Source organism: Apodemus sylvaticus, chromosome 22 (assembly GCF_947179515.1).
Source record: "Apodemus sylvaticus chromosome 22, mApoSyl1.1, whole genome shotgun sequence".
Lineage (NCBI taxonomy): Eukaryota > Metazoa > Chordata > Mammalia > Rodentia > Muridae > Apodemus > Apodemus sylvaticus.
Window position 1 is genome coordinate 58,244,013 of NC_067493.1, and position 21,615 is coordinate 58,265,627.

The following is a 21,615-nucleotide window of genomic DNA, read 5'->3' on the forward strand; positions in this document are numbered from 1 at the left end:
TCGAGAATCTTCTCCACTTTCTCTTTTATTAGATTCAGTATATCTGGGTTTAGGTGGAGGTCCTTGATCCACTTGGACTTGAGCTTTGTACAAAGAGATAAGAATGGATCAATTTGCATTCTTCACCATGCTGACTGCCAGTTGAGTCAGCACCATTTGTTGAAAATGCTGTCTTTTTTCCCACTGGATGGTTTTAGCTTTTTTGTCAAAGATCAAGTGACCACAGATGTGTGGGTTCACTTCTAGATCTTCAATTCTATTCCACTGATCTACCTGCCTGTCTCTGTACCAATACCATGCTGTTTTTATCACTGTTGCTCTGTAATACAGCTTGAGGTCATGGATAGTGATTCCGGCAAAAGTTCTTTTATTGTTGAAGATAGTTTTTGCTCTCCTGGGTTTTTTGTTATTCCAAATGAAATTTGAGAATTAGTCTTTCTAACTCTATGAAGAATTGAGTTGGAATTTTGATGGGGATTGCACTGAATCTATAGATTGCTTTCAGTAAGATGGCCACTTTTACTATATTAATCCTGCCAATCCATGAACATGAGAGATCTTTCCATTTTCTGAGGACTTCAATTTCTTCAGAGACTTGAAGTTCTGTCATACAGATCTTTCACTTACTTGGTTAGAGTCACACCAAGATATTTTATATTGTTTGTGACTATTGTGAAGAGCGTTGTTTCCCTAATTCCTTTCTCAGCCTGTTTATCCTTTGAGTATAGGAAGGCTACTGATTTATTAGAGTTAATTTTATATCCAGCCACTTTGCTGAAGTTGTTATCAGCTGTAGGAGCTCTCTTGTAGAATGTTTGGGGTCAATTATGTATACTATCGTATCATCTGCAAATAACTCTTCTCTACAAAAGCCCTGAAAGACTGTGGAAGGGAATTTCACTGTAGGTAAAACTTCAGGCCATGCACAGAGTTGTTCATTTGGATGGAGGAACGACCAGATGTGTGACTGTTCACTGATTCATGGTGTCTTAGTCAGGGTTTCTATTCCTGCATAAACATCATGGCCAAGAAGCAAGTTGGGGAGGAAAGGGTTTATTGAGCTTACACTTCCACATTGCAGTTCATCACTAAAGGAAGTCAGGACTGGAACTCAAGCAGGTCAGGAAGCAGGAGCTGATGCAGAGGCCATGGGGGGATGTTTCTTACTGGCTTGCTTCCCCTGGCTTGCTCAGCCTGCTCTCTTATAGAACCCAAGAATACCAGCCAGGGATGGTACCACCCACAAGGGGCCCTCCCCCTTGATCACTAACTGAGAAAATGCCTCACAGTTGGATCTCATGGAAGCACTTCCCCAACTGAAACTCCTTTCTCTGTGATAACTCCAGCCTGTGTCAAGTTGACACACAAAACCAGCCAGTACACATGGGTAGCCAACAAATTGGCTAGATGGTCAGAGAATGGAAGGAGCCACAGCTGAAAAGCTGGTGAGAATCCATCTGGGGATGAAGGTGTGTCTATATCTCTCCAAAGGACGGGAAGACACATGTGTTGCATGTAAATGCAACAAGTACCTTCAGGACAGGAATAATTAAATAATCAAGTAGACAGAATGACCCCCTTCTACAGACAGCCAAGCCTGTCATTGCCCAATAGACAATGAACAAAGTAGAGTGTCTATGGTGGCAAGGCATGTAGGTTATGCATTGACTGCCACTCATTAAGGCTTATATTCTGACCACAGCCACTGCTGAGTGCCTGATCTACCAGCAGCAGAGGCCAACACTGAGTCCCCAACATGGCACTATTCCCCAGAGTGACCATCCAGCAACCTGCCAAGTTGATTTCAATGGACCACTTCCATTGAAGAGGAGACAGTGCTTGTTCTTACTGAAACAGACCAGGGAACACTTTTCACAGTTGAGAATGGTATGGCTCATGCCCATGGAATACAGTGGTCTGACCATTTCCTCCACAATCCTGAAGCAGCTGGCTTGACAGACTGGTGGAATGGCCTTTTGAAGATATAGCTAAAATGTCATTTGGGGGCAATGGTCTGGAGAACTCAGGCAGGGTTTGAATCAGCATCCAATATATGATAATGCTTCTCTTACAGCCAGAAATCAACAGATGAATTTTTATGGTGGGTTTTAATGTCAAATGTCCACAAATTGGAATCATCTGAGTAGGGAGCTTCACCTGAGGAACTGTTCTGATTGCCCTGGTGGATGTGAGAAGGCTCACCTGACTGTGGGCAGCACCAGGGAGCAATCCTAATTTTAAAAAGTGCATATCAGAAAGATTACCTTGCTTTTTTGCTGGCCTGGCTTCCTTCTTGTTTGTGGGTTGAACTTTCCTGTTGTTGCTACTCAGGCCTCCCATGATGACAGAACCAGTATTTCCAAGAGTTCATTGTAAAATAAGGACCATCAGCTCCAGACCCACTGTATCACATTGGCACAACTGAGGCAGGCAAGCCATCTCATGGACTGGGCGCCTGTTGTTGCTGCCATCCCCAACCCCACCCACCTCAATGAGAGGCAGCTATCGTAGGACTACTCCAACTGTTGAGAGACCCAGACTCAAGGACAGAGTAACTGCTGAAATCTCAGCTTCTGGGGGGGAATGGGGGGGGCCTTAGCTGCTATTATTATTTTAAAGCTGACTGAATAAATTCAGAGATATGTTTTTCCACCCCTTCCAGAAATGTTTCTATAAAATCAATTATGGTACCAGGTTCATAAGCTATTTCTGCGTTGGGGAAGAATTTCAAATGGATACTGGAAAGTTGGGCTAGAAAAGCCATCTATAGTACAAAGCTTCAGAAGCTACTGTGCAGACAGGTGCAGACATGGAGGCCTACCTTTTGAAGGTTCAATGGTCAATTTTAGAGTCCCTTAAAACATTTTATTGCGACTACTTGATATTTTGAATGGAGTAGCTATGGTTCTTGTCAACTGACGCTAAAGAATCTTCTATGATTAATAAGAGACAAGGACCACTAAACTGAAACATTTGCTAGAACAGAGCGTCAGCTAGAGCTGAATAATCAGTCATCTGTGAGTAAGAAAAGGCCAAAATCAAGCAGGGCAGTGGTGTAATCCTGGCACTCAGGAGGCATAGGCAAGCCATCTCTACAAGTGTGAAACCAGCCTGGTGTACAGAGTTCCAGGATAGCCAGGGCTACACAGAGAAACCCTGACTCAAAAAAAAAAAAAAAATGAGGGGGGAGGGAGAGGAAGGGAGGAAGAAGGAGGGAGGGAGAGATCACTGAGGCATAATCTTCTGGGAAATGTTTCCTTAGGGTCAGCACATGGAAGCCACAGAACAGATAGGGGCAATACTTTGCACTGAACTTGAAGGGTATAGGAGTTTCCCAGGTAGTCCAGGGTTTGAAGTCAAAGAGAGCAGCTGAGGATTGGAACCAAGAGAGGCTTTGGTGATGTCCCATGGAGAAAAATCAAGGGTTGGCACTGTGTAGCAGAATTAGCATTCCCAAGAAAATCCAGCAGAAGTTATTGGTGAAGGTGCAGCCCCACTGCAGGAGAGACTGTAACTGTAAGCACAGTGGCATAGGATGACTTCCGAAGACAGCAGCAGCTGCTGTGCAGAGCTAGTCTCAGCCTGGGAAAGGCTAAGTGAGCTGTGACCGGCAGAGCCCCCGAGCTGGGGCTTCCTAAGCCCTTCAGAGTGCTCTCAGACCATGAATGAATCCCAAAAGCCAACACTCAATGTTGGTTCTACTCTGACAGTGATTTGTATTCTGTTTCTTGGCTCCTGGAGTAGAACACAAGTGATTTATTTTACAAAACCCAAGTCTAGAGACTTTGGATGCTTTAGAAAGGTGAGTGTAGGGCGGCGGCGGCGGCGGCGGCGGCGGCGGCGGCGGCAGTGCAGCAGTGGCTGGTCCAGCTGAAGGGCCATCAGCAGTGGAACCAAGGTGACACAGGGTCCAGTTAGGCCCTGTGCCCACGACCACTGACCTTCGCTGACCAGCCGGGCGGCAAGCAGCTGCAGTTGTGCGGCGCCTTTCCTGCACGGAAGCCACTTCAGAACTCAGCCTCCCACCAGTCAGGAGAGGTGCATCCATCTTGGTTTCGGACTCCAGGGATTGGACAGACTGAGGTACACAAACATAATCCGAGGCCAACACCGCGGTGGTCTGAGCCCTACGGGCGTTGGCCTACACCCAGGCCCTGGGCTGGTCGGGGGGCCATCGGGGTGCCAACCCAGCCAGGAGGATTTTTGCCCAGGCCTGCGCGCGCGCCGCCATTTTGCCTGCAGGACGACAGAGAGCTCTGGCGGGCAGACCTGTAACAGGCATAGCCTGAGGCTAACAAAGTGGCGGTCTAGGCCCCAAAAGGCACAGGACTGACCCCAAGAACTGGGCGGCTTGGTGGGCCATCTGTGAGTCAACCCGCCCAGGAGGTTGTTAGCACAGCAGACTCTCCCGGCGCTTTCAGGGAGCACGGGCACGCACGCCCACCATCCTAGTCACCTGGCGGACCCAATTAACAGTCATAGCCCTAGGGGAACTTTGCTAGGACCTTGGCCTCCCAGGCTTTTGCCTGGACTCAGGGACTGGGCGGCCAGGCTAACCTTGTGTGCGCCAGCCCTGTTGGCGGATCGGCTGTCCAGCGGAGTGAGCGGAACACAGGGGAGGTCACAGCAGCATATACCGTCGGCACTCCCTGGGGGTGCACACGGACTCCATCTGGTCCACAGACACAATCTGGGGCAAGGCCTCAGGCGGAAGCCCTCAGCTCTACTCTCTCCGCTTCCGGATCCAGATCAGCCTGGGCGGCAGCACCACATCTCCAAGTCCTGCAAGAGGCTAGCTGGGCTTCCGGGAGGCCAGCTGGGAGAAGTCAGTGTGCGCCAGTGAATCCAGCGGGCCCCAGCGGGAGCCTTCGGGTGCCTGCTTTGGGATCTGAACAGCCTGGGCAGCAGCACCCTGTCTACAAGCAGTGCAGGAGGTAAGCTGTGCACCAGAGGCCAACTGGGAAGGGGCAGCTTGCACTGGTGAGTCCAGCACTGACAAGACAAACTAACACCAGTGAGAACTAGATGGCAAAAGGCAAACGCAGGAACGTCACTAACAGAAATCAAGGCAATATGGCAACATCTGAACCCAATTCTCCTCTACCAACATGTCCTGGATACCCCATCACACCAGTAAAACAAGATTTGGATTTAAAATCACTGGTCATGATGCTGGTACAGGAACACATGAAGGACATACTTAAAGAAATTCAGGAGAAAATGGATCAAAAGTTAGAAGCCCTTGCAAGGGAAACACAAAAATCATTGAAAGAAATCCAGGAGAATACAAAAGCCAACAAGGAGGAAATGCAAAAAACACTTAAAGAAATACAGGAGAACTTTGGTCAACAGGCTGAGGTCATGAAAGACGAAACACAAAAATCTCTTAAAGAAATACAGGAGAACTTTGGTCAACAGGCTGAGGTCATGAAAGACGAAACACAAAAATCTCTTAAAGAATTACAGGAAAGCACAAACAAGCCAGTGAAGGAGCTAAGCAAAACCATCCAGGATCTAAAATCAGAAGTAGAAACAACTAATAAAACTCAAAGGGAGACAACTTTGGAGATAGAAAGCCTTGGGAAGAAATCAGGGGACAGAGATGCAAATATCAACAACAGAATACAAGAGATAGAAGAAAGAATCTCAGATGCTGAAGATTCCATAGAAACCATGGACTCAACAGTTAAAGAAAATGCAAAATGCAAAAAGCTTGTAACCCAAAATATCCAGGAAAACCAGGACACAATGAGAAGACCAAACCTAAGGATTATAGGCATAGATGAGAGTGAAGATTTACAACTTAAAGGGCCAGCAAATATCTTCAATAAAATTATGGAAGAAAACTTCCCTAACCTAAAGAGAGAGATGCCCATGAATATACAAGAAGCCTACAGAACTCCAAACAGACTGGACCAGAACAGAAATACTTCCCGTCACATAATAATCAAAACACCAAATGTTCTAAACAAAGAAAGAATACTAAAGGCAGTAAGAGAAAAAGGCCAAGTAACATATAAAGGAAGACCTATCAGAATCACAGCAGACTTTTCACCTGAGACTATGAAGGCTAGAAGGTCCTGGGCAGATCTCATGCAGACTCTAAGAGAACACAAATGCCAACCAAAACTACTATATCCAGCAAAACTCTCAATCACCATAGATGGAGAAACTAAGATATTTCATGACAAAACCAAGTTTACCCAATATCTATCCACAAACCCAGCCCTAAAAAGGATAATAGGAGGACAACACCAATACAAGGAGGGAAACTTCACCCTGGAAAAAGCAAGATAGTAACCTTTCATCAAACCCAAAAGAAGTTAAGCATTCAAATTTAAAAAATAACGTCAAAAATGATAGGAAGTAACAATCACTATTCCTTAATATCTCTTAACATCAATGGACTTAATGCCCCAATAAAAAGACACAGACTAACTGAATGGATACGTAAACAGAACCCTACATTTTGCTGCTTACAGGAAACACACCTCAGGGTCAAAGACAAACACTACCTTAGAGTAAAAGGCTGGAAGACAATTTTACAAGCAAATGGTCTCAGGAAACAAGCTGGAGTAGCCATTTTAATATCAGATAAAATTGACTTTCATCCCAAAGTCATCAAAAGAGACCCTGAGGGACACTTCTTGCTGGTCAAAGGAAAAATACAAAAAGAAGAACTGTCAATCCTGAACATCTATGCCCCAAATGCAAGGGCACCCTCTTTCGTAAAAGAAACTTTATTAAAACTAAAAGCACACATTGCACCTAACACAATAATTGTGGGTGACTTCAACACTGCACTTTCCTCAATGGACCGATCAGGAAAACAGAAACTAAACAGGGACACAATGAAACTAATTGAAGCTTTGGACCAATTAGATTTAACAGATATATATAGAACATTCTATCCTAAAACAAAAGAATATACCTTTTTCTCAGCACCTCATGGTACCTTCTCCAAAATCGACCATATAATTGGTCACAAGACAGACCTCAACAAATAAAAGAAGATAGAACTAATCCCATGCCTCCTATCTGATCACTATGGAGTAAAAGTGGTCTTCAATAGCAACAGAAACAACAGAAAACTCACATACACGTGGAAACTGAACAATACTCTACTCAATGATACCTTGGTCAAGGAAGAAATAAAGAAAGAAATTAAAGACTTTTTAGAACACAATGAAAATGAAAACACAACATACCCAAATCTATGGGACACAATGAAAGCAGTGCTAAGAGGAAAACTCATAGCCCTGAGTGCCTCCAAAAAGAAAATGGAGAGAGCATACATTACCAGCTTAATGACACACCTGAAAGCCCTAGAACAAAAAGAAGCTATTTTGCCCAGGAGGAGTAGAAGGCAGGAAATCATCAAACTCAGGGCCGAAATCAATCAAGTAGAAACAAAGAGAACCATACAAAAAATCAACAAAACCAGGAGCTGGTTCTTTGAGAAAATCAACAAGATAGATAAACCCTTAGCCAGACTGACCAAAGGGCACAGAGAAAGTATCCAAATTAACAAACTTAGAAATGAAAAGGGAGATATAACAACGGAAACTGAGGAAATCCAAAAAATCATCAGATCCTACTACAAGAGCTTGTACTCAACACAACTGGAGAATCTGGAGGAAATGGACAATTTCCTTGACAGATACCAAATACCAAAATTAAATCAGGACCAACTAGACCATCTAAACAGTCCCATAATGCCTAAAGAAATAGAAGGAGTCATAGAAAGTCTTCCAACCAAAAAAAGCACAGGACCAGATGGCTTCAGTGCAGAATTCTACCAGACCTTCAAAGAAGAGTTAACACCAATACTCTTCAAACTATTCCACAAAATAGAAACAGAAGGAACACTACCCAATTCCTTCTACGAAGCCACAATTACGCTGATACCAAAGCCACAAAAAGATCCAACAAAGAAAGAGAACTTCAGACCAATTTCCCTTATGAACATAGATGCAAAAATACTCAATAAAATTCTTGCCAACCGAATCCAAGAACACATCAAAACTATCATCCACCATGATCAAGTAGGCTTTATCCCGGGAATGCAGGGTTGGTTCAATATACGGAAATCCATCAATACAATCCACTACATAAACAAACTCAAAGAACAAAACCACATGGTCATTTCATTGGATGCTGAAAAAGCATTTGACAAAATTCACCATCCTTTCATGCTTAAAGTCTTGGAGAGAACAGGAATTCAAGGCCCATACCTAAACATAGTAAAAGCAATATACAGCAAACCGGTAGCCAGCATCAAACTAAATGGAGAGAAACTTGAAGCAATCCCACTGAAATCAGGGACCAGACAAGGCTGCCCCCTTTCTCCTTATCTTTTCAATATTGTACTTGAGGTACTAGCTCGGGCAATTCGACAACATAAGAAGGTCAAAGGGATACAAGTTGGAAAGGAAGAAGTCAAACTATCATTATTTGCAGACAACATGATCGTCTACCTAAGTGACCCAAAGAACTCCACTAGAGAGCTCCTACAGCTGATAAACAACTTCAGCAAAGTGGCAGGTTATAAAATCAACTCAAGCAAATCAGTGGCCTTCCTATACTCAAAGGATAAGCAGGCTGAGAAAGAAATTAGGGAAATGACCCCCTTCACAATAGCCACAAACAGTATAAAGTATCTTGGGGTGACTCTTACCAAACATGTGAAAGATCTGTATGACAAGAACTTCAAGACTCTGAAGAAGGAAATGGAAGAAGACCTCAAAAAATGGGAAAACCTCCCATGCTCATGGATCAGTAGAATCAATATAGTTAAAATGGCCATTTTGCCTAAAGCACTATACAGATTCAATGCAATACCCATCAAAATCCCAACTCAATTCTTCACAGAGTTAGAAAGAGCAATTATCAAATTCATCTGGAACAACAAAAAACCCAGTATAGCTAAAACTATTCTCAGCAACAAAAGAAAATCCAGGGGAATCAGTATCCCTGACCTCAAGCAATACTACAGAGCAATAGTGTTAAAAACTGCATGGTATTGGTACAGTGACAGGCAGGAGGATCAATGGAACAGGATTGAAGATCCAGAAATGAACCCACACACCTATGGCCACTTGATCCTCGACAAAGAGGCATGGAAAAAAGTTAGCCTTTTCAACAAATGGTGCTGGTTCAACTGGAGGTCAGCATGCAGAAGAATGCGAATTGATCCATCCTTGTCTCCTTGTACTAAGCTCAAATCCAAATGGATCAAGGACCTCCACATAAAGCCAGACACTCTGAAGCTAATAGAAAAGAAACTGGGGAAGACCCTTGAGGACATCGGTACAGGGAGAAAGTTTCTGAACAGAACACCAATAGCGTATGCTCTAAGAGCAAGAATTGACAAATGGGACCTCATAAAATTACAAAGTTTATGTAAGGCAAAGGACACCATCAAGAGGACAAATCAGCAACCAACAAATTGGGAAAAGATCTTCACCAATCCTACATCAGATAGAGGGCTAATATCCAATATATATAAAGAACTCAAGAAGTTAGACTCCAGAAAACCAAACAACCCTATTAAAAAATGGGGTACAGAGTTAAACAAAGAATTCTCACCTGAAGAACTGCGGATGGCGGAGAAGCATCTTAAAAAATGCTCAACTTCATTAGTCATTAGGGAAATGCAAATCAAAACAACCCTAAGATTTCATCTTACACCAGTCAGAATGGCTAAGATTAAAAATTCAGGAGACAGCAGGTGTTGGAGAGGGTGTGGAGAAAGAGGAACACTCCTCCACTGCTGGTGGGGTTGCAAATTGGTACAACCACTCTGGAAAGCAGTCTGGTGGTTCCTCCGAAAACTGGGCACCTCACTTCCAGAAGATCCTGCTATACCACTCCTGGGCATATACCCAGAAGACTCCCCATCATGTAATAAGGATACATGTTCTACTATGTTCATAGCAGCCCTATTTATAATTTCCAGATGCTGGAAAGAACCCAGGTATCCCTCAACAGAAGAGTGGATGCAAAAAATGTGGTATATCTACACAATGGAGTACTATTCAGCCATTAGAAACAATGAATTCATGAAATTCTTAGGCAAATGGATGGAGCTAGAGAATATCATACTAAGTGAGGTAACCCAGACTCAAAAGGTGAATCATGGTATGCACTCACTAATAAGTGGATATTAACCTAGAAAACTGGAACACCCAAAACATAATCCACACATCAAATGAGGTACAAGAAGAAAGGAGGAGTGGCCCCTGGTTCTGGAAAGACTCAGTGAAACAGTATTCGGCAAAACCAGAACGGGGAAGTGGGAAGGGGTGGGTGGGAGGACAGGGGAAGAGAAGGGGGCTTACGGGACTTTCGGGAAGTGGGGGGGCTAGAAAAGGGAAATCATTTGAAATGTAAATAAATTATATCGAATAAAAAAAAAAGAAAGAAAGGTGAGTGTACACATGCATGAGACTGTAATTTGCTTGCAGCCTTCTTAGTATAACTTCTTAGGCAAATTTAGAAACTGTAGTGGTTTGAATGACACCCCCAAAGGCTCATAGATTAGAATGTCTCCTGCTGTGGATCAGATCTAAGGTCTCAGCTACTGCACAAAGCCATGCCTGCCTGCTTGCCTATTGCATGCTCCAGGACATAAAGTGTGAGGGTTAAACTTATGTTTTAAGTTTCAATTATTATGCACAAGTGATCTATATAAAACTAAAAGGCCTCTAACCTGCAAGCCCACTTGCCCAAGGGCAATAACTTCCTGGAATGCTGGGAGCTGTTCATGTGCAATAACAAACCATGTGCTCTGACTTCTGTAACAAGGTTGGTTGCCCCAACTACTCAGGATGTACACATGTAGGTGGAAGGTAAAGTGCACTTGGGCAGGAAGTTCATCAGGGTATGTATATGTAGCTTTGTAGGTTGGCTTTTACAAGTACCTGAATAGTTCAATTCACTACCATTCTCTGGCAATCTTGGATATGGACCTGGCCAGTGTCCACCTTCCTGGCTAGTATTTAATAAAGCTTGCTTCAATTTTGGCCCAAAAATCATGGTAGTAGTCTTATTCTCTCCAGGTGGGATTAGGAGATGTTCGTGGACTTATGCTCTAAAACTGTAAGCAAATCCCCAGCACCAATAATTAAATGCCTTCTTTTTTGAGTTGCCTTGGTCAGGGTGCCTTCACAGCAATAGAAAAGTAAGTAGCCAACCAAATCTAGTACACAAAGGACATTTCTTGAGCAATCACTGAGTTGTGAATGGGGGTTATGGGCTGGACAGCATTATCACATTAATTTTAATGTTCTGTTTTAGTGTTTGCATTGTGGTTATACAACAGAATATTTTCAATATATTCTGAAGGGTTTAGAAGTAGTAAGACAATCTGTCTTCAATTTAGTCTCAAATGGTTAAAAAAAATAGTAAAAATGATATAGTCAGAAAGAGAACTACTGCCAAATATGGTAAAATGTTAAAAGCAGGGGATGCAGGTGAAAAGTATACAGGAATCACTTGTGCTATCTGCTGGTGTGTGTGTGTGTGTGTGTGTGTGTGTGTGTGTGTGTGTGTGTGACACAAGAAGAATAAAGCTAAGGCATCATCTATTCAGCTACAGAGAAGCCCTCGAGCCATCATCCCTGCTGGGTAAGGCTGAAATCCTAGCAATCCTACAGCAAGTTGGGAGGCAGAAACAGGAGAATCACCAGAAGCCCATGAGCCAGCCAGCCTAGAATACCCAACACCAACACCACAGAAAGTGAGACCCTGTCTCAACCTGATAGAAGAAAGAACTGGCTCCTAAAAGGACTTGCTGTATAAATGTATACCTAGAAAGATCCAAAACTAGGTGCCCTCTTAGCACCTCCTAAGTATGGGTGTGCCCATCACTGAGCCCAGAGGCCAGGATCAGGGAGGAGACATGTGGCATTTGGGGATGTGCACATCCCCAGAGTGTCTTACTCTGTGAACCACCAGCTGGCAACTCTGAACAATCTTCTTTCCTGTCTGCTTTCCCTTTTCGTGTCTGTTTTGCTGCTTTGATTTCAAACAATCTGAGAAGAAGGTGATCCTCCAAACTGCATAGATCAACTTTTAATGAAATTGGTGGGAATGTCAGGGACTGACTTCAGCCAGAAAGGTGTGTTCCTTGCATCCTCTTTGAAGGACATGTGTGTCCAGGCACTGCAGCTCCCATGACCTCGTGGCTTCGTGTTTCCCTGGCACTGCTGGCCACAGACTTCACCCTGCACTGCCACATCTATCCAGAAACAGCACCATTGGTTGTTTCTAACATGGGGCTTGCCATGCATGCAGCCCAAGCTATCTTTGAGAACTTTCTATCAAGGCCAGGCTAGCCTCAGACCTCCTTCTTATGCTAGATTTACAAGCAGGAGGACCACACCTAGCTTGTGGTGGTCTAACTACCAGCCTGAAAGCACTGAGCATATTAAAGGCAGACTAACTATGATGTTTTGTAGGTTATGTATTTGGGATCCATGTTAAGCTTTGTCTTAACTAAAGCAGTGGCCTTAAACTTATGATCCTCCTGCCTTGGCCTGCTGGATACTGGGTGGTGCAGACGTTACCATTCTCAGCTTATTTATCCTGAATTAAAGTTCTATTCAACTTATGATTTATACATACATATATGTGTATGGTTTGTATATGCTTGGCCCAGGGAGTGGCACTATTAGAAGGTATGGCCTTGTTGCAGTGGGTGTGTCACTGTGGGTGTGAGCATTAAGACCCTCACTCTAGCAGCCTGGAAACCAGTCTTGGCACTAGCCACCTTCAAATGAAGATGTAAAACTCTCAGTTCCTCCTGCACCACACCTGCCTGGATGCTGTCATGCTCCCACCTTGATGATAATGGACTGAACCTGTAAGCCAGCCCCAATTAAATGTTGTCCTTATAAGAGTTGCTATGAGGGGCTGAAGAGATGGCTCAGTGGTTAAGAGCACCAACTGTTCTTCCAAAGGTCCTAAGTTCAAATCCCAGAAACCACATGGTGGCTCACAACTATCCGTAACAACCACTCCCTCTTCTGGAGTGTCTGAAGACAATTACAGTGTACTTACATAAAATAAATATTAAAAAAAAAAAAAAAGATTGCAAGAGTTGCCTTAGTCATGGTGTCTGTTCACAGCAGTCAAAGTCTAAGACAATATGTATATATGATGTAATGCTATCATTAAGTTAAGAAGCACTGGGCGGTGGTGGCACACACCTTTAATCCCAGCACTCTGGGAGGCGGAGGCAGGCAGATTTCTGAGTTCGAGGCCAGCTTGATCTACAGAGTGAGTTCCAGGACAGCCAGGGCTAGAGAAACCCTGTCTCAAATAAACCAAAATCCAAAAAACAACCCCCCCCCAAAAAAAAGTTAAGCATCTTTATGTCCAAGACAAAATCAACAGCCTGCAACAGGCAGGGTTCAAGTGAACATAACTAATTATGTTTTATTTTTAGATAAGATTTCCCTGACTAAAGAACATTCTTAAAATAAGCAGGAACTTGTGGAAATAAATTAGTTTTTTTTTGGGGGGGGGGTGTTGAGACAGAGTTTCTCTCTGTATAGCCCTGGCAGTCTACAGAACTTACTTTGCAGACCAGGATGGGTCAAACTCCTCACACAGATCCACCTACCTCTGCCTCCCATGTGCTAAGATTGAAGGTATATACCACCACCTGGTAAATTAGTTCATTTTAAACTGAAGAAGATACATACAGTCACTATACCACATCTAAAACTTTTGTATGGGAGAAAAAAGGTGTCTAAAGCCTGAATGGATTCTGTAACTAATCAAGAAGTAAAAGAAAGGATCATGGACAGAAAGTACACTTACACCTCACCGAAAAGGAAGATGGATGCTGAGTTTTGCTAGAGGTAGATTTTACCAAGGTACTGAGTCTATGAATACATGTCTGTATTGAATCAATGAGATGCTTGCCTAAAATAAGAAATCACAACAGGCACTTCTGTGAAAGTGAATAAATGCTACCTTTGGCCATTTGGGGTTGAGGAGCCGGGCTTTGATTGCATCATCCAGCGCCTTGTGGTACTGCTGGGTTTTCATGTAGGCTGCAGATCTGTTGCTATACAAAATGCAGTTCTGAGGGTCAACTGCCAGGGCTTCATTGTACAAAACAATAGCTGTGTGGAAGTCTCCATCATGACAGGCCTGGTTACTCTGACGAACTTTCTCAACAAATTCAGCTTTGCTCAGTGCTGGTTCATCAGGACTTCTCTGGACAATAGTCTTAGCACCAAAGAGAGGGATCTACAAACAGAGAAATTGTTGTAAGTGCCAACACAGATGCTGAGGCCTGAAGTTGACGTCAGGCATCTTCCTTCATCTCTCTCATCTTTACTCATTGAGGCAAGGTCTCCTGAACCTGAGGTTAAGCAATGCTGCTTCTCTAAGTTAACTCTTGTCCTTCTAAACAATAAGTTTTCCTTGAAACAGTTAATAGTAACAGCAATAGACACTCAGATGCATTGGGGAGCCAACTTGGTGGCTAATGCTCTTGTCATGAAAGCATGAAGACTGGATTGGGATCTCTAAAACCCATGTGAAAACCATGGCATGTATGGTGGCCACCAGTGATCACACTCAGGGAGAGGTTCCCCATAGTAAGAGGCTACTTAGAGAAGCAGGATTGGTTTTGAAGCTGTGGTCTCTCTAATCTTCACTGGCATGAAACTCAATATGTAGAACAAGCTGGACTTGACCTCCCAAAGATCTTCCTGCCTCTACTTCCAGAGCACTAAGACTAAAGGTGTGCGCCACCACACCCTGCATGCTATCATATTTTGGAACTATGTGCTCTTCTTATTTTATAGTAGGTTACACTTAAGAGATGTCATGGAGATGCAGAAGTGAATTTTACCAGTGATGAAACTAAAAAACTATAGGAACTTTGGAAAATTTAAACTAGAGGCATTTTTCAGTACAATATGACTGGGAACCTGAGAGGACCAAGGAGTGGAATGTGGTAGTTTGGATAGAATGTCTCCTATAAGATCATGCATTTGAGCTGGCTGGTTGCATTACTTGAACATCTAGGTGGCCCAGCACATCAGTACAGGCAGACTCTGAGCTTTCAAAGTCTCAGGCCATTCTGAGCATTCTCCCCCCACCCTCCCCCCATGCTTTGTGCTCATGATGTAAGCTCTCAGCATCCTGTTTCAGTTACCATGCCTGCTGCCACCCCAGCCCTAACAGGAGGGATTCTTCTCTCTTTGGACCTATAAGCCAAAATAAGTTTTCTGTAAGTTGCCTTGGTCATGGTGTTTTTTTCACTGAAAATGCCAGATACAATTAACATGGTCATTTTGATAATATTTACTCTGTCAATGGCGACAATGAAGACTCTGATTTTATGGTGTCTTCCTCAACTTCTTTCTTTTCTCTAGAGGTCTTTTACTTCCTTGGCTAGGATAGACTCAGACTAGGTTATTCTTTCTTTCCTTTATTCTTTTTCCATTTTTCTTTTCTTTTTTTGAGGATTTTGTGGATATAATTGTTTCCCTGATTTCTACTTTAGCTAGTTCATGATTGGTATACAGAAATGCTACTATTTATTGTAGGCCAACTTTGTATCCTGATACCTGACTGAACAGATTCATCAGGTCAAAAGTCTTTCAGTCTTTGCTAGTCACAGATGTAGAAAGACATCTGCAAACAAGAACAACTTAACTTCTTCCTTTCCACAAAGGAAGTACCTCAATGTAATCAATCTGCCACCAAGTTACTGGCTACTCAATCCCTAGGAATGATGCCATATTAGAGCCTGGTGCTGGCCTCTGCTGCTGGCTTACCTGGTACTAAGCAGCTGTAGCCAGATAGCATTGGTGAGTGGAGGTCCACACTGTTGAGCCCATCCATAACTTTCATTACTGCCACATGGCCACTTTGCTTATGGGCTCACTTGGCAATGACAGGGACAGCAAAGGAAGAGGCTGCTTGTCCACTGAACACGGCATCCTATCTTCCTAAATACGGATTTCCTCCTCTGTTGAAGTCACATTTCAATGAACATCTACATTGGACATGAGTATCTTAACATCCTTTGCCCATCTGGAGAAATCTAGATATATAACTCTTCTCCAAAAGTCTTTTTCACCAAATTCCAATCATGTTCTTTCCAAGTCTCTGACCATAGACAAATCATTGGCTATAGCCCACGAATCAGTAAATAACCACACATCTGGCCATTTCTCCTTCCAAGCAGAATGTACAATTTATTTGCACTGCCTGAAGTTCTGCTCTCAGTGAGGGAACTGCCATCTGATGTTGATGGTGGTCCCAAGCTTGCTCCAAGATCAAAGGGTCTGCACTGCGATAAAGGGACCCCAGAGACTCCAACCAGGATCCGTATCTGCCACTGATGTGTCTGTAAAATGCCATCAGGTCTCCTAGATCATGTGGCCCAAGTGGTAGAACAGCCTACACCTGAACCTGCTGAAGAGCCTCTCCTGTTCCATTCAAAGCTGGCAGCTTTTTGAGCCCCTTGATATATGGATAACATCCCAAGTGACGATTGTGCTGTCTCCAAAATCCAAACAGCACCAATAAGCATTGTGCTTTTTTCCCATGGTAGTAGGTATGACAAGGTGCAACAGCTTATCCTTCGCCTTAGAAGGATTATCTCTGCACACCCCACACCACTGGACTCCTACAAATTTCAATGAGGTAGATGGCACTTGAGTTTTAGTTACATTTATTTCCTATCCTGTTGTCTTGGTAAATGTTCTATTGCTGTAAAGAGACACCATGACTGTGGCAATTCTTATAAAGGAAAACATTTCATTGGAACACACAGGTTCAGAGATTTAGTCCATTTTCACCACGGTGGGAAACATGGCAGCATGCAGGCAAACACAGTGCTGGAGAAGGAGTTCTACATTCAGATCAAAAGGCAACAGAGAGAAACACTATGCCTGGCTTGAGCATTTGAAAAGCCCACCCCCAATGACATAAGTCCTCCAACAAGGCCATCCATACTCCAATAAGGCTGTACTTCCTAATAGTGGCACTCCCTGGTGACCAAACATTCAGATCTATGGGCCTATGGGGGCCATTCTTACTCTAACCACACCTCTGATATAAATATGCATTACCAAGAAGTCCAAAATTGCTGCTACTTCAATTGAATAATATGCTTTCCCAGTAGGGGAAAAAAAGTCACTCTAAATACTTGGAGATGATTTTAGGAAAAGCTCTTTACTAAATCACCAGGACAACTGGAACTGATGCCCAAGTAAGCTGGCCTCAAATAAAAAGTTTTACAAACATATATTCTGGCAGAATTATGCTTTTCCCAAGAAAGGAACTGAGGGCTTTATGGTAGACCAGGACTTAACACCACTGGTTGTGGCCCTGCACTGCGCCCTCAACTATGTCAGAGTTCTTTGGCAACGAGTCTAATGGCTGGTCAACCTTGGTAAACAAACACATCATAGTAGCATTGTAAATTTACTTATCCCAAACAGTCCTGATTAGCATTGTGGTGGCTTGAATATGCTTGGCACAGGGAGTAGCATTATTAGGAGGTGGGGCCTCACTGAAGGAAGTGTGTCACTGTGGGGGTGGGCTTTGAGAGACCTTCTTCCTTGCTGCCTGGAAACCAGTCTTCTCCAGTTTGCCTTCAGAACAAGATGTAGAACTCTCTGCTCCTCCAGTGCCAATCCTGTCTAGAAGCTGTCATGTTTCCTGCCATGATGATAATGGACTGAACCTCTGAACCTGTAAGCCAGCTCCAATTAAATGGTGTCCTTTATAAGAGTTGTCTTGGTCATGGTGTTTCCTCATAGCAATGGAAAACTAACTAATGCAAGCATTCTACTTATCTTTGGGGTATCTGGAAGACAGTGCCCACTTAGCTAAACTGTACTTTGTGTGATTCAATCTCTCCAAGACCAATCTATTAACAAATCCTTTACGATATCAATTCTATTGCTTTAAGTTTCTTCTATGTCACTACTTCCTGTTCAGCTGATTCAGTCAACATAATGTTTCAATACAGTGAGACACAGTGACATTTTGTGGAAGAGACAGATGATCAAGATTCCTTCAAAAAATAAGTCATAACACAGGAACACAGGACTGGAGAATTAATATTCCTTGATGTAAAACAATAAATGTGTAATGCTAGCCTTGCCAGCTGAAAGCAAGTTGCTTCTGTGGTCCTTATTAACAGATCTTGACAAAAAGGCTACATCAGTAACTGCATACCATGTATCAGGAGATGTGCTAATCTGCCAAGTAATCTGTACCACATCCAGTACAACAGCTACAATCTGGAGTCCACTACCTGATTGCGTTTTTAAGAGTAAACTGTTATGATCTATCTGTCTTCTGCACAAGCCAAGTGAAAGAGTTAAAGGGAAATTTGCTAGAACAACTTCCAGTCCTTGATGATGACACTGATCTCTGTAATCTCTCCGGTGATCCATTCTAGTTTTGGTTTTCTACTTTGTTTGGTGGAGACAACAGAAATGGGCCAGAGAACCAATGCTGGGAGTCTGTAACAGGAACAGAAATGGGTCAGAGAACCAATGCTGGCAGTCTGTAACAGGAACAGAAATGGGCCAGAGAACCAATGCTGGGAGTCTGTAACAGGAACAGAATGTCTGGAGAGACCTTAACAGGCTGAGGAATTTGAACTCTCAGACTCTGAGGGCTTGTTTCACCTGAGCAAGTAGTCTCTCCACCTTTAGCAGAGGATGCACCTCCATCTCCAGCCCCAGCAGCACTTCCCTGTCCAGCTTTGCCTAAGGGAATCAATCTTATACAACCCACAATCACCTTTCCTCAGTGTCCACCCAGACATAAGGCTAAGCAGGCTATTAGAGGTGGGACAGAAAGTGTGATACAAAAATATTTAAACTATATTGCTGAAGAACTTAATAATACTCATCTATTCATTCAAGATGAAGTCTGGGACTTGATTTCAAGGGTATGATGGTGGATCAATATGTGCCACTGAGAGGAGACGCTAGGTCTATTATGGCGCTTGCATGGTTCTTTAAGTGCCAGAAGTTTGGCCAAAAGTTTTTTGGTTTGAGGGCTGAAGTTTGTTTCAAAAGATGACCTACTGAAAAAGAACTAGAGAGGACTGATATACCTTGGCCTGGTGTTGATGAAGGGATTTTAAGGCTCAGGGGAATTGAAATGTTGAAGCAAATATACTGAAAAACCCAATCCTCCACAATGAGTATGTCCAGGAAGCATGCCCTTCACTAATGCTCTAAGATGTAAAATACTGAGGGACACCAGCAAATTTGAACAGTACTCTGTTGTACTGGCTGGTTTTGTTTGCCAACTTGACACAGGCTGGAGTTATCACAGAGAAAGGAGTTTCAGTTGGGGAACTACCTCTATGAGATCCAACTGTGAGGCATTTTCTCAATTAGTGATCAAGGGGGGAGGGCCCCTTGTGGGTGGTACCATCCCTGGGCTGGTATTCTTGGGTTCTATAAGAAAGCAGACTGAGCAAGCCAGCAGAAGCAAGCCAGTAAGGAACATCTCTCCATGGTCTCTGCATCAGCTCCTGCTTCCAACCCTGCTTGAGTTCCAGTCCTGACTTCCTTTGTGATGAACAGCAATGTGGAAGTGTAAGCTGTATAAACCCTTTCCTCCCTAACTTGTTTCTTGGTCATGATGTTTGTGCAGGAATAGAAACCCTGACTAAGACATCTGACATCTGTGCCAGACGTTAAGAGTCAGAGATGCTGGCCAGGCAGTGGTGGCGCATGCCTTTAATCCCAGCACTTGGGAGTCAAAGGCAGGCAGATTTCTGAATTCAAAGCCAGCCTGGTCTACAGAGTGAGTTCCAGGATGGCCAGGGCTATACAGAGAAATCCTGTCTCAAAAAGAGAGAGAGAGAGATGCTGCTACTCAGTTGCATGAATTAAATGTAACCAGTTTAATTGTGCCCTAGGGTAGTATCTTAGGGTTTTACTGCTGTGAAGAGATACCATAACCAAGGTAACTCTTATAAAGGCAAACATTTAATTGGATCTGGCTTACAGTTTCAGAGGTTCAGTTCATTATCATGATGGCAAGAAGAATGTCAGCATGCATGCAGACAGCAATGCTGGAGGAGCCAACATCTTGATCTGAAGGCCTTGGTCTCAGGAAGGGACTGGAGTACACTGAGCAGAGTTTAAGCATGGGAGACCTTAAAGTCTGCCCCACAGTAACACACTTCCTCCAACAAAGCCTCGATACTCCATCCAGCAATTCCATACCTCCCAATAGTGCCACTCCTTATGAGCCAAAACCTACCAAAGTCTATTTATTAGAATTACTTTCAGAAGACCAAAATGAACAAACACTGTGGCCCTCCAGTTCATGTAAGGGCTCTAGGAGATCAGGCAATCTGTGCTGCTTGCAACAATGTTGCAACAGTAGGTCTGCAACAAGTTGCAACAGTGTGTCTAGTGGTCCCTGAACTCATCCTGAGTTTATTTCCCTAGCTCATTCGGGATAGACAAACTTATAAGCTGTCAGAAAACCCACAGAAGGGGGAAAAACTCACTTAATTATAAAGAAATAAAATAAGCAAAAATACTTAAATGCTTTAAAAAAAGTTCCTACTTTTACTGATGTTTCAACATATACAGGTATCTGGCTTTTTACAAATATGAAAAATTCTTAAAATCATTCTAAAAATAAAACATTACTTTTTTAAAAAGATTTATTTATTTTATATATGTGGTTACACTGTAGCTGTCTTCAAACACACCAGAAGAGGGCATCAAATCCCACTACAGATGATTGTGAGCCACCATGTGGTTACTGGGAATTAAACTCAGGACCTCTGGAAGAGCAGTCAGTGCTCCTAACCACTGAACCATCTCTCTAGCCTCATGCTTACTTTTTTTTTTTTTTTTTTTTTTTTGACAGTGGGTCTCAGTCCTACATTTATCAGGACACACATACATTAAGTTGCATAACATGTTTACTTTCTAAGAGAGTCTGGCTGAGAACACAAATGGAAGTTTAAAAATATCCTTTAATGGGGCTGGAGACATGTCTCAGGACTGGAGTTAGGGTCCCCAAAACCAACATAAAAGCCAGACATGGCCAGCCCTGTGGAGAGTGGGCTAGCCAAAACTAAAGATCCACATTTAGTGAGAGACTATGCTTGAAAAACTAAAATAGCCTGACATGGTGGCACAGGCCTTTGTCTTAGCGCTCAAGAGGCAGAGGCTGGTGAGTTTGAGTCCAACCTGGTCCAAAGAATGAGTTCCATCACAGCCAGAACTATATAGAGAGACCCTGTGTGGCTCACAGATGTTTTTCAGACAGTGGCATGATTTGAAAGGATGAGGAACTGTGGCCTTGTTGGAGGTGCTGTGTCCCTGGGAGTGGGCTCTGAGGTCTCAAAGCCCAAGCCTGGCCCAGTGGCTCTCTCTTCCTGCTCCCTTTAGATATAGATGTAGAACTCTCAGCTACTTCTCCAACACTATGTCTTCCTATGTGCCACCATGCTTCCCACCACGACAATAATGCACTAATTAATTATTGGACTAGTTTACCTGTGAAACTGTAAGCAAGCTCCAATTAAATGCTTTCTTTTCTAAATGAGTTGCAGTGGTCATGGTATCTCTTCAGAGCAATGGA

The 21,615-nt window shown here is 43.3% G+C and overlaps 1 protein-coding gene across 1 annotated transcript in view; it reads right to left on the minus strand.

Annotated features, from left to right (window-relative positions):
* The window catches only part of Ttc28 (tetratricopeptide repeat domain 28), a 431,438-nt gene that overhangs the window by 405,201 nt on the left and 4,622 nt on the right, over positions 1-21,615 (minus strand). The window contains exon 2 of the mRNA XM_052169038.1: positions 13,984-14,262. Coding sequence (XP_052024998.1) covers positions 13,984-14,262 — 279 coding nt within the window. The remainder of the gene's footprint in view (positions 1-13,983; positions 14,263-21,615) is intronic.